The 16,687-nt window shown below is 41.3% G+C and overlaps 1 protein-coding gene across 1 annotated transcript in view; it reads left to right on the top strand.

The window, feature by feature from the left end:
• Positions 1-722: 722 nt before the first annotated feature.
• The window catches only part of LOC119419546 (TSC22 domain family protein 1), a 29,324-nt gene continuing 13,359 nt past the window's right edge, over positions 723-16,687 (top strand). Inside the window, exon 1 of the mRNA XM_037686886.1 lies at positions 723-3,368. Coding sequence (XP_037542814.1) covers positions 847-3,368 — 2,522 coding nt within the window. The 5' untranslated portion in view covers positions 723-846. The remainder of the gene's footprint in view (positions 3,369-16,687) is intronic.

Here is a 16,687-nt window from a genome sequence, read left to right as displayed (position 1 = left end):
GACAATTTCCGGCACACTTCGTAACGTTTCGTCCCACTTCGTCACTTTCCGCTGATGTTGATGTTGGAGCTCGCGCCGCCTCACCCAGACTGCTTTATGTCTGGCAGCAGAGACCATGCGCGGTCGCCATATTACGGAGCAACCCCTCCTCTTCGGTCCGGTCACAACAGCGGAGCAGCAGGCTTTTTCTACTGAACGACGCTACCGCCAGGGAGAGGACCAGTGATACAGCAAAACCAAAGCGAGGACTCGGTGAAATGGACGTAAACCTTTGTTCTTCGCCATTAGAGTGATCGTATCGCTTTCGGAACACCGTGGATCGAGTGAAGGTTGTTTAAATTCGATCAACTTTGGGTGAATTCAGCAGTTAAAAAACCTACCCAGTTGACTGTGTGATGGAGACTGGCAGCTAGCTCCGTGCTGACAAGCTAGTAGTTAATAAAACAACAACAACTTCCTGAGCGGCCGCTTTACTTTCACTGCGTGTGTTTTAGCGCAGCACTGCATTTTGTTTCGAAACACTTGGGATACTATTGTGTTCAACCACGGCTCAGACGGACAGTTCACCGGCGAACTGCATCAGCTGACGCTAGCTCGATTAGCTGCTGAGCAAGCGGCCACTAGCTTCAGTTGCTTGCTAACTGACACGGGGAAATCGTGCATGAGTGGCTGCTAATATTGCCACCAGCCTTGCGTGAAAATCAAAATACCCCTCACCCCAAACTTGTTTTTTTTTTTTTTTAAACGATTGTTTGTGAACGGTAGTTTGGGCAAAACGGCGCCGTTAACGAACTGCATTTTTACTGCCTACTGTCGGAGACCAACTACCGCCCGGATTCCCTCGAAATGCACCATCCGGAGCCTGCAGGAGACTCTGGCGGTGTTAGAAAGATGGCGCATCCGGTCGTTTTTCACAGAAGGGGCAGCAACACGAGCAGCGGGAGCGGCCCGACGCTGTCAACACCGGCCAACCCGGTGGTCAACAACAGCCACGATGATTATCAGCCCTCCCTGTTGATTCAGCCTGCTACTGCTGGTTCTTCTTCCCCGGGCCCCCATCATCCTCCTCCTCCACCCCACAACCTGAATCTTCAGCCCCCACAGTCGGCTGGAGCTCAGATTAAAAAGAAGAGTGGTTTCCAGATCACCAGTGTGACTCCAGCGCAGGTGTCCGTTAGCACCAATAACAGTATTGCAGAGGACACGGAGAGTTACGACGACTTGGACGAGTCTCACACCGAGGATCTGTCGTCTTCTGAAATCCTGGATGCGTCCCTCTCCCGAGCCAACGACGTAGTTGGAGCAGAGAGAAGTTCTTCAGAGGAGACGCTGAATAACTTCCATGACGCGGAGACCCCTGGGGCTGTCTCCCCCAACCAGCCTTCGCACCCCCACAACTTGAGCCAGGTGCAGAAACATGGTGGGACCATTGTGAACGGGACTGTGCATCATCCTCACCATCTTAACCATGCCCAGAGCGTCCCTCTGCCCTCTGGGCCTGGTGGCGCCCCATCTCCCCTTGCTTCTGGAGCTTTATCTTCTCTCACCCAGAAAATGCCTTCTAATGTGGGGGTTCATCAAGAGAATGTTTCCCATGCTGCCCCTCCAAGTATTGTTTCTCAGCCTGTGGGAATTGTGGCCCCAGGATCTGCTCCTGGAATGCACAGCTCTGCAACAGGCAACACGGTTAGTATAGCTAATCCCCAGACCAGCAGTGTTAGTAAGGTGAATATGTTGAGCTCTGCCAATGTGCCTGTTAGGGGGGGAACCAGCACAAGTGCTAGCAGTAGCAGTGGAGGAAGTGGTGGTGGAGCTGTTCCAACTGGGGGTAACCATATGCCTACCGCTAATGTAAACATGATCCAGCAACAGCAAAGCATCAGCTCCATGACTGCTATGACTACTGCTGCTGCAGTTGTCAGTGCCTCTGGAGGCGTGGGTGTCCCCAGCGGGATCCAGGGGAGAGTTGGATCAGCTGTGCCTGCGAGTGTTCCTGCGACAGCTGTGGCTACAGCCCCTGTATCATCTGCTCCTGCTGTGGCTACTACCGGCTCTCGCTTCAGGGTAGTGAAGCTGGACTCCAGCTCTGAGCCCTTCAAGAAGGGCAGATGGACATGTGCTGAGTTTTATGACAAGGAGGCACCAGCCCCTGCTCCTGGCACGTCTACGTCTGATACGCTGTCCTTTAGTGCACGTCAGTTTGTCCCAGAGAGCTCTGCTGGAGCCGCAGAGAAGGAAAACATAAGTGGTAGTTCAGTGAGTAGTACAATGAGCCATTACAGTGACATCATGGGCAGTGGAGAGGCTGGTGGATCCTCAGTACCCCAGCATGCCCAGGATTATGCGTCCCCTCCTCAGGGCTATCAAGGAATCATTCCCAGTGGCTTAAGTATGGGAGCATCTCAACCACAATCTCACATGCAAGCCCAGAAGACTACCGGAGCCCCCCAAGCTCCTGCAAACATCCATCAGCCTGCACTCATGACCACCATTGGTCTCCCCACTCCTGGTCCCCAGCAGCAGCTCACGTATGCCCAGGCAGTCGCTAACCAACCTTCAGCAGCCTCACAGGGTCTAGCTGGTGTTCAGCAGCAGAAATTAGGCTATGCCAGCCTTCCACAGCAGTCAGCTGCTTCCCCTTCAGCACTCCCAGCAGTGAGGCCACCTGAGTACACCCAGCCACAACAAGCTGTTCCCCAAGCTGCTGCCACCCAACCTCCTCCCACCCAAGCTGCCACGGTACCGTCTGGACCGGTTAATGGAGCCACTCAAATGATGGGAGGTCCTCAGCAATCGCAGGGACTCTTTCACACACAGTTGCCCTCTGGTTTGCCTTCTCACGTTGGCGTAGCAGGTCTTGGTCATATGGATAGTCAGCAGCAGAAGCCACAGTCTCTTCCAACGCAAATTCAAAACCCAAGCTTGAACAGCCAGCTCCCTGGTGCAGCCCATCAGAGCCAAGCGGCCGCACTAAGTGTGCCTCCTTCCAACCTTCAGAACGACCATCAGACCCAGTCCCAAGCTCACAGTGTTGGTGATGCTGCTCGGATTCCCCCACAAGGAGTCCCGCATGGCCAGCCTTCTTCTGTGAGCTTGACCCAGGACCACAGCAGTGCCCAGGCCCTATCTCATGCCGCCCAGGCCAGCGCCTTGTATGCCAGCTTGCCCAGCTTCACCACCACACAGCTGCAGGATGCCCAGCGGCTGCTCCTCCAGCACCAGTCCGCTTTGTTGGGGCTGCCCAAGGTTTCCAGTGGAGAGGCTGGATCCATTACTGGCCAGGGTCAAGAAACTGAGGGCAACACCACCCCCGCCAGTGCCTTAACTGCACCAGCTGGTCTCAAGACTGTAGATGGCGAGGAGGATGGGTAAGACACTTTATTCACTTGTTTTTCCTATTTTATATAGATTTGTGCCATCGTCAATTTTGTTACTCTAGGAAATAATTTTATACATTTGACAGGCACTCTTTTTTTTTTTTTTTTTTTTTTTTTTTTACTTGGATAATAAAAGTCATAGTTTTCTGAATAATTTTAAAGCTGACTGATTTAACTTGTTGCTGCAGCAGATGTGAGAGAATAAATGGGGTATTTGTTATTCCTGATAACCAGCTGACAGTGGCCAAGCTGCTACATTCTGTCTGTCCTCTGTCAGCGGGACACGATACACTGGACTCGGCTGGATGTGACGTTCCCTGCCTTTTATCAAGTGGTTGCAGTGATTCAACATTTTCCTCAACTCCTGCACGACTGTTTAAATCTCAGCTGTCTACGTTACGGGGCACAATTTGCGCTGGTTGGACAGTTTGTCTAACGCTTTCTCTCAGCATATTGTCAGAACTCAGGAAGCACAGAGACGGTATGATTATTTGATTAGTGGCAGATTAATGGAGGTAGCTACACATGTAATAGAGTTTAACTAATGTAAACAAATGCACACTAGGAGATGGTGGGGTGGTGAACGTGAAAAGTAAAGTAACTTTTATTTGAAGTGTTTATTGATTGTTATGAAGGCCTGAACAAAGTGAAAACCCTGTGGCATGCACCACCAGTAAGCTTTAAGAGCTAATGTTTGAGGTCACAGGAATTTTAATCACCTTCAATCAGAAGAAAATTGCTTATAATTCTCTCCCGCTTAACAATCTTAAGCCCCTTTTTCTAAAAACTTTAGACTTGTGTATTAAGGTGACTGGTGAGGTAGAAGGTAAGACTCAGTTGCACAGTTCAGGTAGATGCAACTTCTGTAATCACGTGATCCAGATATCTAAATGGATTATTGCATTTGATTAAGGGAGTTTAAGTCAAAGTAAAGCCTTTTTATGTTCTTTTTCAAATGAGAAGTCTGCTGTCTCTGTATTATCATCACAAGTCATTTGGATTCTTATCAGCTGTATTTATTTATTGGCCCTTACAAAAGGTTATATATATTCCTGATTTCTCTGCTGCTACAATAATTCACAGTAAAGTATTTAACTGCACATTTGCTTCAGCTAATCAAGATGCACAAATTAAATGGGCCCAAAGCAGTTTTTCTGACTTCAGTCTACACTTAAGTTTGAAAAGAAATACATGCTCACTATGTATTTATAGCATGGTAGAGTTGGCCTTGTCGTTGACGTCAGTCTGCTTTTTGGTGATGACATCTCACCGTTGTTCTTAAAATCACCACTGACTGTAATACAAACAACACTTCTACTCAAAATGTTTGTATACATGGGCCGGTATGATATTTTGACAGTATAACCTTGAGCAGAAATACCAAGTCTTCTTGGTGTTCCCATCATACAACAATTTAAAAACATGATTTATTATCTTTTGTTTGAAAACAGAAATGTGAATACTGTTACTGCTGCCTAAACAGTTTCACATTTTTTTAAAACAATGAATATAGATATTACCGTATGAGATTGTTTATTTGTAGTAGCCATCCATCCATTATCTTTACTCGCTTCTTCCTTTTCGGGTCGCAGGGGTCACTGGTGCCCATGTCCAGCAGTCGCTGTGAGAGAGGCGGGGTACACCCTGGACAGGTCTCCAGTCCATCATAGGGACACATAGAGACAAACGAGACAGACATTCACACTCTCACTTACATTTAGAGACAATTTAGAGTTACAAATCAGCCTAACATGCATGTTTTTGCACTATGGGAGGAAACCGGAGTACCCAGAGAAAACCCACGTATGCTCAGAAAAAACATGCAAATTCCATTCAGAAAGGCCCCCTGCCGGGATTTGATCCGGCGACCTTCTCGTTGAGAGGCAACAACTCTACCAACTGAGCCACAGTACCGCTTATATATAGTATTTTAATTTTAATTCAGATATAAGAACAGAGCCTGACAGAACACAAGAAAAAGTGTTGACTGTCACTCTGTTCAACCCTCCGGATGCCCTTGGGTCAAAATGATTTGAGGCTTCAGGCCTCATGGATTGTTTTTAACCAAGTGCAGCAGGATTAAAATCAGGTTAAAATCAGTCCATTTGTTCCTGCACTTGAGACAGATTTTAAACTAATTTATGATCATCTTTCTTTAGAGCGATCAAAGTTGTAATTTTCTCATCAGCTGAACTACATTGTAACTGTGTACGTATCATTCTAAAGTAATTGAGATTGTGCTAAATATTATTTTCTTCTGCTCTTTTTAATGTTGAAAGCCTGACAAGCTGACGTTCATGAATTATTTAGTTAAATTATTAGCACGCCAACAGTCCGCCCTTTAAATTTCACCTGCTAAAGTGCTAACTCATAGCTTGTTGCAAATGTCCTAATGTTTGGATCAGTGTTTCCTTGAAAAGAGAGATATTGGTTGCTCCTCAGACAGTCAAGCCATGACTATTGTTACCCACTGAATAAAATGCACAACCAGCCGACAGCTTCTTTTGTTAACGAACACAAAAGTTTAGATGAATTCCCTCCTCGGCCACCAGACATTAATAATATTTATATTGAAAGCTGTTTCACGCGCAAAAGTTAAAATTAGTTTTCCTGCAGCTGATTAATTTTAGACCAGCTTCTATTCTTTGAGTGGTCTGTGTCAGAGTTGCTAATTAAATTCAAAAATAGGGTTAAAGCTTTTCTGGGGTTGCCTATAATTGGTAGATGTTACTATAATAACAACCATTGTTTATGAGGATTGATACCAGAGCACAATATGTGAGCTGGTCTTTGGAGCATGTTGGTGCTGCAGCCACATACGGGAGTGCAAGGATTTGGTAAATCAACAATAACGTCTGTGTTATGGACTGAAAGGCAAAATGCAATATGTTCAAGTTTTTCGACTCGTTGTCATTTTATTTTCTTATGCAAGTGTGGTTATTATTGAATCATCACTGCTAAACTTGGTATTTTTGTTAACTCTGCAGTAAAGTAGACTGTTACTGCCCTATAAAAAGTCACCTGTATGAAAAAGACTGAAAAGCCCTGGAACGTTTTTCTCTGTGGGCTCCTGCAGATGAACTTGTTTCTCGCCTCCTTGTTCTGTCCAATAAGGATACATTTACAAATGTGTTCTGGACGTGTGCCATATCAGGGGTTGTGCAGTTCTTTCGCCCCTCTGTGTAGCTTCTGTCAACATATTTCCAGGCGTTTGTGTGTGCAGTGTGTCTGCCCTCATTAATCAACCTCCGAACAATATCTGTAAAACAACAGGGGCTCTTTAAAGTGTCAATTCATGTTTTAGTTTCTCTATGTGAGCCTGTCTTTGTACAAAAAAGGAGATCAGTTGTGTATTTGCTCTGTAGGTGCAGACAAAACATTAAAGGGATGAGTTGATGGGTTTGTATACATGCTGCAGCTGATTGTCTCCTAGGGTTTATTTGCAATTAGAAATAAATTAGAATACAATCCTAAAGGGTTAATAGCTGGAGCAGTACACAGCTAAAAATAAAACCAGGTGATATACCAACCTAATTTCCAAGTTCTAACAAAAGTTGCTGTTGACTTAATGCCAGAATGTGCAACTTATACAGTAGTCCCTCGCTACTTAGCAGTTCGTTTATCGTGGGCTCGCTCTATCGCGGTTTTTCAAAATAAGATTGGACTTGACACACAATTGGCTGATTGATGGATGAGCCACACGATTGGCATGGGATTTTTATTTAAAATAAATTATTTTAAATTATTTAGCACCTGCTGCACCTTTGTGCAGCCCAAACTGCTGGACAAACTTCCTGCTACAGCTGATCACCTGTTTCTACGTGCAGAGCTGAGAAGTGGGCGTGGCCAAGAGCGCTTGCAGATGGCGAAGATCAGACGAGGCAGGGAGCTGAAATCATGATATTTTGTGCTCTTAGAGCATTTAGAGTTTTGCAATATTCTAAACAATGTTTCTAGATTGTGGGAAGTGTTTAAAACACCTATATATATATATATATATATATATATATATATATACATACATACTAAAATAAACTAGTACTTACTGCTTGTACTACTATTCCTATGTCACGGCTTTTCACTTATCGCGGGTCTTCAGGGTACGGATCCCCCGCAATAAACGAGGGACTACTGTGTATATATATTCTGTGTTGGAGTTGTGTTAAACCATGAAGATAGTTTTGTAATTAAAGAAGACATCATAATTGGCTACATACATACATCTTGTGTAAAACAAGGGCAGTGCAAAGTGTTACATTTATGGTAGTTTTATTCATTAATATGTAAAGTTGGATTGGTGTTAAAATCTGCTATTAAGCCACTTTATTACATTTTTAGGTAAAAAAATTTTAGGCATAAATAACATTTGATATGATTGCATTTGTATTTTTGAATCTGGATGCTATGTGGGACTTTAAATTGTCCTAATTTACTGGAAGAATAACGCAAACTTTTTGACTTCTTGTGACAACTATCGATTTGACCATGAGTGCTCGAGCTGTTCGTTTCACTTCGTCGTCTTTACCTTCATAATATTTGCTATGATGCTGAGGTGTAGTTGGCATTTATTTACTTTGCATTATTTTGTGATTTTTAACTCATTCCCATGCAACAATTAAAATAAATCTCAGGCACAATTACCAGTATAAAAATCTGGTACAAGTTCAGTTTTAAAATATTGATAAACTTCTGTACAGACAGTGTCGTAGAAATATTTGTTAGAATTATTTAAAACATTAGACCTTCATTGTTGTAGAGAAATTACAGAATTAAACAGCAGGAAAGTCTCAGATCTGTCACTAGATTTATTGTGAAAGATTCCTCTTCCCTACATTAAAATGAACTCGATAAAAGCATTCACAAATTATTTATTTGACTTTTCGTGTGCCTGGTAACTAACTGGTAGTGAGTTTATTGAAAATGAACATGCTGGTCATGTTTATTATTCCCTTTAAAACAGGAGCATTTCCTTGAACTTCTGTACTCCCATCAAACTGTTGGCTGCAGTGGGAGATGGAAACTTGCCGAGGTTCTGTGCTCCTATTTAGACTGAGGGTTTCCAACAGCGGAGGCTCACAAAATGGCTTTGTTTTTTTATGAACAGGCAAAAGTGTAGTTATATACATTAATCTTGTTTATCTCTACATAGTCTGTGTGGTACGCCTCAAAAGTAATACTCATTCAGAGTAAAAAAAAAAAAAAGGGAGAAGTTTTTCTAATTGTGTAATTTCAATGCATTTTGATATTTGTCACAGCAACTTTCCTATTACCTCCTACTCACCTTTAAAAGTTGACTCTTTGCTTAAAATATGGTTCTAACAGAAAACAGCTAAATGTTTTAAAATCCACTCAAAGAACTGCACAGTGTTGGATTTCTTTGATTATGGAAAAAGCTTAAAGCTTTATTTCTGTCCAAAAATTAAATTTTTGTGCCATAACAGTGGTTTGTTTTTAAAATGAATGAGCAGGTCACAAATGTTTCAAACGCTGAGCTATTGTTGGTGTTGAGCACTGCCTCCAGTGCATGAGGGTGTGTTTCAATGTGTGAAAGCTCAGGGGAATGTGGTCTAGCTGGCAGTGTGATGACTATCTCTGCTGCTGGCTTTTATGAATGCCATACCCCCCAACCCCTACCAGCAATGCAGGGAGCTGATGTGACCCGGCTCATTGAATGGAGCTCAACAAAGTCCCCAAAATTCACAACACAACGAGAAGTGACCTAAGCTGACCCAATTCAGCTTCATCATGTTTACTGGTTCTGGTTTAGTCTGAAGGACACAATGTCCTGGGACAGGTGTAAACAGGCTGAGTGTAGTCTGTCGTCCAATTTTGAATGAAATTATTAAATTTGTCATTTGATGCACGTCCACAACAGATTAACTTTTGGGGGCCAATTTGGTTCAAGATGTCAGCTAATGGACCTAAGCAAATATAAAAATGGCAATAACATAAGTGTTGTAAATACTGAACTGAGAATAGGTGTGGTAGTAGCTGAAGGTCATTACCAACACACTTGAATTGATTTGATATTTTAAACTAGTGGTTCCCAACCCTGGTCCCTGAGGAACACCACCCTGCATGTTTAAGCTGTTTCCCTGCTTCAACACCTGATTCAATTATTTAAATACTTCCCCAAGTTGTGCCTGCTGCCTGTGTGCCTGGTAATCACCAAATCAGGTGTGTCAAAGCATGGAAACAGCTTAAACATGCAGGGTGGTGTTCCTCAGGGACCAGGATTGGGAACCACTGCTTTAAACACCAACAGATTGGATGACATCTTTGTTCTCCAAGGAATGCAGTTTTTTTTTTCCCCCAGGTGTTTTTCGTTTCAAATATCTAATCAGAGGAAGATTGGAAGACTGTTTTGTTAAAAATGTGTGGTATTGGCATAGATGCTGTCATTATTATACTTTTTTTTCAAGTCATGTATTAGCTGTCTTAGAAATAAATACCCAAGTTAGCTATAATATATATATTTTTAATATAAGTTCATTTTAGTTTTGTAAAGATCAGACTCTTAGTGCAAGTTTGTGACTTGGCCTCATAATATAGAGGTGTTATTCATTGCTGGGAAGCCATAAAACCAAAGGCTATTGCACAGAATTGTGACTATTTGGTCGTACTGTAGCCAGCTTTTTTCTGCTCTTCAGTGTTTGTTCGTTTACCAGACTGACTCATATCTTCAGCCTGTAACTGACCTGTAAGTGTGCAGTCGATGCTTGTTTAATAAACGCCAACGTTATTGTAACCAACGCAACACAAGATGGTTTTAGGAAATTTCCATGTTGTTTTTGCATTTTATTTGTTTTCATTATTATTTATTCAGACCAGTTGGTCCATAACTACCGTATTTTCCGGCATATAAGTCACACCTTTTTGCCTAATTTGCATGCCCTGCGACTCTCCCCCCCCCCCCCCCCCCCCCCCCCCCCCCTCCCATCTTTATAATCCAATTTTTGGCTGAGATTTCATTCATTCTGACATGGAAAATATTGAACACTGTCCAGATGACCTGACTGAAAATTGTTGGATTGTATACCTGGTTTATTGAGCATGGACTTTTGTTGGTATTGAACACTACCATTTTCAGCCACTAGATGGCACTTGAGTTGTATGGCATGCCGTTGTGCCATGGAATAGGTAAAAGTGGCTATTAATGACACAATCGGCTTGCCCAAGTCTGCCACTTTTGTCCAGCTCCAGGATCATGCCTGGAGCAACCGTCAAATCAGCTTAATTTCGCTGCGCTGCTCCGGCAAAATGCAGATAACTTCACCATTGAAATACATTTATTAAGTAAACGTTCATCTGAGACACACCTTTGCTATAATGTCGTGCAAACAAATGATTGTTTTAGGTGCTTATCTTATTAAATTTTGAAGAAATACGCAGCGTTCCTCCTTCCTGATTTCTTTCCTCTGCGCGCCCCCGGAGCACCGAGGCAGCAAATACTTTTGAAATGCAGCTGATTTGACCATTAAAGTGCATTTATTAAAGAAACATTAAACTGAGATACACCTTTACTATAATTTCGAGCAAACAATTGTTTTTAGGTGGTTATCTTGTTAAATTTCGAAGAAATGCACAGCGAGTCGTCCCTCTGCGCGCTTCCGCAAATCTGCTTTTGAAATGCAGCTGATTTGACTGTCAAAGTGTATTTATTAAGGAAAAGTTAGACTGAGACACCTCTTTGCTATAATTTCGAGTAAACAAATAATTGAGTGTTAATCTTGCTAAATTCTTGTTGAAGTCCTCCCGTGCACGCTACCACGGCCACCATTTGGCAGCCAATCAATTTTTGGCACAACACCAGCCAACATTTCTGGGTTGTCAGCAGTGACGCATAATAGATGCGACTTATACGGTGAAGCAACTTATGAATATTTTTTTCCCCTTTATTAGACATATTTGGACTGATGCGACTTATACAGCTGTGCGACGTGTACGGTAGAAAATACGGTATAAAGTGAACCAAAGAGCTGGAGTTTATCTCCAGTGGTCACTGTGCAAAAGGCAGGGTACACCCCTCACAAGTCCATCTGGGCAATATTTTTTCTGATGTTTTATAACAAATGATATGATATCCTTAGAATATTTACCTATGAAAGGTTACATGTTTCTTCTTCAAACATAATCTGTGATTGTTTTGGTAAGTCTTAAGACCCTTTCCCCCTTTTTACCACCCAGACCGAGCCAGAGAACACCACAACACAGCAGGGGAGGGGAGTGTCAGCTCACTACAATGTTTATTTTCTCTCATAAATGGTAAAGAATACAGATATGTTCATATGAGGGTGTTATTCAGGTTAATAAAACCTATTTAATGTCCATGTCTCTGTAGGTTACAAGTCTTTGTTGCTCCAGTTTTGTGAGCCGATTGTGCAGATGCGTCATTGATTTTGTTTGTGTCCTCCTTTGCCAATTGCTTCGTTTTCCATCAATAAACAGGATTGTTTCTGTTAAGAGTGCTGTGGGAAAACTAATGGCCTGTAATGGACCATAATGGATTATGTTTAGTGTCCCTTTCATCTTTGAGAAAATTGCCCTCGGGGAGCTACACTGTATATGCTAACACACATTGCCACAGAAAGTGTAACCTTGTTGAGGAACAGTTCTTGCTGTGGTTTTGGTTCGTTTTGTTGCTGCACATCACAGACTCAAGCACTTTCTTTAGTTTTGCTGGTTTGATGGCATTTTATGGGGTGAGGGTGGGATTTGAATCTCTTTGGTCATCACTTTTTAATTATTTCTAATTACTGCTTTGGGGATTTATTCATGACCATGCAGACTGTTATCTGGCACGTTGTTGTACTGGATAGCAGAAAAAATTTAAAGAACTTTCTTTCTAAATGAAGGTTTTTAGTTATTTTTATTAAAGACCAAACAAATTGATCTAGGAAGATGACCAATGATTCTGAGCATTAATGCATCTTAGAAATGACAAATCCTTGTTCATATAATTGAACACATAACCTTGTTGAAATATTTTTATTAATACTGTATATTTCTACTTTTTTTCTGTAAGAAGCTAAATGTGGTTTTGATTAAATAAATTATATTAGTTGTTTCAAAACGGAGTTCGTAATTGAGTAAATAATTAACATCTTGTGATTATAAATATTGCATTTCTTTATCAGCTGATCATTGGGCACAGTTAGGATGAAGACATAGAGGGTATATTAGTGGGTTTGTTCTTGTAAACCTAAAGAGTATAGAAGAATGTAGTATTATGAAATCTCTTGTGTGCGACGGGAAGCATGCGTATGAGATTTCTAACATTTTGAAATGGCGCCATCTTCATCCACGCTTTTTATTTTATTTATTGTTTTGTTGTAGGTTTTAGTGGGTTGTCATCCTAAACACGCAGGCAATGTGCTGAATCATGGCCAGCATTCCTGTGGCCAGAACACTGTCCGGTCAGCTCAGGGGAATGTCATACACATCACAGACAGAGAATGTAATGAACCAGTTTACTATGAACTCACAACTTTTTGTTGTTGGTGTCCTTTTCATTTATTTACTCCTTTTTCTGTTTGCTACGACTTGTCGACATTTATAGTTATATGGTGTCTATGCAAAGCAAACTTAACTGCTTATAGGAATTATTTGCATTTAATTTTTACTTAAACATACCAGATATGTAGTTAAAAACTGAGGATTACTCAAAAATTAAGGGAAACATTAAAATCAAAACAATTTTACCATTATCTGAAGGCTGGAACAAAACAAGTCCGAGTGCTTTAGCCAAGTGTCCACAAAAATAACACATCTACTGTATTTTCCGGGATATAAGTCGCTCCGGAGTATAAGTTGCATCAGTTTAAAAAAAAAAAAAGCATCATGAACAGGAAGAAACTTATATAAGTCGCTTTGGTGTGTAAGTCGCATTTATTATGCGTCACCACTGACACATCATGTTTATTATGCATTTATTTAATGGTCAAAACGGCTTCATTTCGTCTGGGCGGCGCCATCCATCCATCCATCCATTGCGACCAGAGCTGCTAGCTCTCTAGCGTTCCTCCTCTTGCACCAGCTGAGTGAAGCGAACGCGCATTGTTGCAGTTCTTCTAAATTTAAAGTGTCAGTCAAAAATTACTTTATGAATATGGAAAAAAAATGTATACAAGTCGCTTCGGCGTATATGTTGCAGGACTGACAAATCTATGCAAAACTCTGCGACTTATATGCCGGAATATACGGTATAAAAACTAAAGGCTGTTACTGTTTGTTCATGTTAATGAAGTTTTTCAACTCATGCTTAGCAGCAAGTTTTCTAAAAGTAATTTATCTTCACTGGTTTTGTGAAGACTAATCGCCTTCATTATGTGGAGACTGAATTTATTTATTAACCTTTATTTAACCAGTCAAATCCCACTGAGATCACAGATCTCTGTTGCACGGGAGGCCTGGGCCTGAAGGCAGCCTAACATGCATGTTTTTGGTATGTGGGAGGAAACCGGAGTACTCGGAGAAAGCCCACGCAAGCACGAGAAGAACATGTAAACTCCACACAGAAAGACGCCAGGTCCAACCAGGGATTGAACCCAGCACCTTCTTGCTGTGAGGCAACTGTGCTAACCACTGAGCCAGTGTTGAAGGTTGTTGGAAAGAGGTCAGGTTTACTTTTAGTACTTAAAGCACAGCAACACTTCACGTTTCATTCTGTGTTCTGTACCTAAATACAGATGGACAACCATTCATAGAGCTGTCCATAAAATAATACTTCAACAGTGCGCTGTACAGATCAGTAACAGATGTGCTTCAGAAGTTATAAGACTAGAGATCAGATTTTTATGAACACCTTTTAACTTTTTAGCTCCTAGTCCAAAATGGTTGGCAGATTCTTCCTGACACTGTCGCCAGCGTGTCTCTTTCAGTTCTGTAGCCGGTGCTGTACCTCCCCCTTCTGGTTGGGAAGATGCAACCTGCATATGTACATGTGGCAATATTTGTTTTGCATGCTGAGAGGGGAAAATGTTTTGGTTATAAAGACCTTTTTCTTTGACTTTTTGGTTACCAAGCATCATTGATGATAATTTGGCAAACTAAAAGTTTAATTATTTTACTTCCTGTACAGTAGCCAATGTTCTCTTTAACTTGCATTGTGCTTTTTTATGTTTTCCTGTAACTTCTGTAATTAGTTTTTAAAGCCCTCAGAGTGCAGGCTTTTGTGGATTAGTCATGTGAGAGTCATTCAGGCCACAGAGCAGCTGCAGAAGTCTTAAGCTCATATCTAGTGATATAATTAGTTACAGAGCTGGAGGTGAAGATTTTATTTAAAAAAAATACAAAGATCTCAAGCTGTGTTGCAATGTCGTTCCAAGAAACAACAAGAGCGTAAAAGAAACGTAACTGAAGTTTTTTTTTTACATCGTGAATTTCAAACTAAACCGGAAGACTCACCAAAAGTGAACTAGGAGGAGAATCAGCACAAGCTTATTAGGGCAGCTGCAAGGTCTTTGGTGGGCTGTAATTCCTCTAAATGCATTTTGGGACTGATCACGACTCAAAATCCTCTTAAAAGTTCGGTCAGGGCAATTAGTGGGGCCATTTTATACTCTCCTAAAGAGCTTAAAATAAATTAGTTGTTGGCTGAGTAACCATACACATTTTATTCTGTCTGATTGGGTTGCAACATATTAAGTGTTATTGGTAATAAGGTGATTTGAAATGCTAAAAAAACCCTGGATTAGCATTTTTCACATTAGTACTCAGCACATTATGCTGCCAACATGTAAATATGCTTACTTATGTGAATCGTTTTTTCAGTAATGTGTTCAATGTTTATTAGAGACGGACTGAACAAAGGTCAGCATTAGTAACTTAAGAAGCAGTAATCTATTTCCCCAGCAAAGAAACCTAATTAACTAAATGCTACCAGACTATTGAGTGACTCAAATGAAAATTTAATATTTTTTCTCAGAGTAGTTTTAGTTTCTTAAATTATTGCATGAGTGCATGAGTAAGTATGCCGTACCTAAGTTTGCCAAATATACAATTTAAAAGAAACTTAGACATTTCCCCTCAGCTTTATGAACTGGGTTGACTGAAATTCACAAGTTTTTCTTTAAACCTTTAGTTCTGATTGACTTGGTGTTGTCAATATTCAATTAATGATCGGATAAGCTTTTTATAAGCAGGTATGCATATTTAGTAGTTTCAACCAGGAGATGGCAGTGTAGACTAACTCATACACCTGAAGTCCTAAAGTCTGGTTCAGGTTTGGTTTATTTGTCATATGCAAAATCAGCACATGGTCAACAATGCAATGAAATGCTGAGAATGAGAAGAACCGTCTCGACTCGTCAAATAAAACAAGAAATAAAGCTTGCAGCAAAAATACAAAAACAAGGCGCCCAAAGTGAAAAAGAAATGCATGTACATGTGCTGGTCATAATATTAGAATATCATGAAAAAGTTGATTTTATTTCAATAATTTCATTCAAAAAGTGACACTTGTATATTATATTCATTCATTACACACAGACTGATATATTTCAAATGTTTATTTATTTTAATGTTGATGATTATAACTGACTACTAATGAAAACCCCAAATTCAGTATCTCAGAAAATTAGAATATTGTGAAAAGGTTCAATATTGAAGACACCTGGTGCCACAGTCTAATCAACTGATTAACTCAAAACACTTGCAAAGGCCTTTAAATGGTCTCTCAGTCTAATTCTGTAGGCTACACATTCATGGGGAAGACTGCTGACTTGACAGTTGTCCAAAAGACGATCATTGACACCTTGCACAAGGAGGGCATGACACAAAAGGTCATTGCTAAAGAGGCTGGTTGTTCACAGAGCTCTGTGTCCAAGCACATTAATAGAGAGACGAAGGGAAGGAAAAGATGTAGTAGAAAAAAAGTGTACGAGCAATAGGGATAACTTCACCCTGGAGAGGATTGTGAAGCAAAACTCATTCCAAAATGTCAGGGAGATTCACAAAAAGTGGACTGCAGCTGGAGTCAGTGCTTCAAGAACCACCACGCACAGACGTATGCAAGACATGGGTTTCAGCTGTCGCATTCCTTGTGTCAAACCACTCTTGAACAAGAGACAGCGTCAGCAGCGTCTCGCCTGGGACTGCTGCTGAGTGGTCCAAAGTTAGGTTCTCTGATGAAAGTAAATTTTGCATTTCATTTTGAAATCATGGTCCCAGAGTTTGGAGGAAGAGAGGAGAGGCACAGAATCCATGTTGCTTGAGGTCCAGTGTCTGTCAAGTTTCCACAGGCAGTGATGGTTGGGGTGCCATGTCATCTGCTGGTGTTGGTTCACTGTGTTTTCTGAGGTCCAAGGTCA

Source organism: Nematolebias whitei, chromosome 13, assembly GCF_014905685.2.
Source record: "Nematolebias whitei isolate Nwh7 chromosome 13, NemWhi1, whole genome shotgun sequence".
NCBI lineage: Eukaryota > Metazoa > Chordata > Actinopteri > Cyprinodontiformes > Rivulidae > Nematolebias > Nematolebias whitei.
Note: the sequence above shows the minus strand (reverse complement) of the source record. Positions and strands in the feature narration are given on the sequence as shown.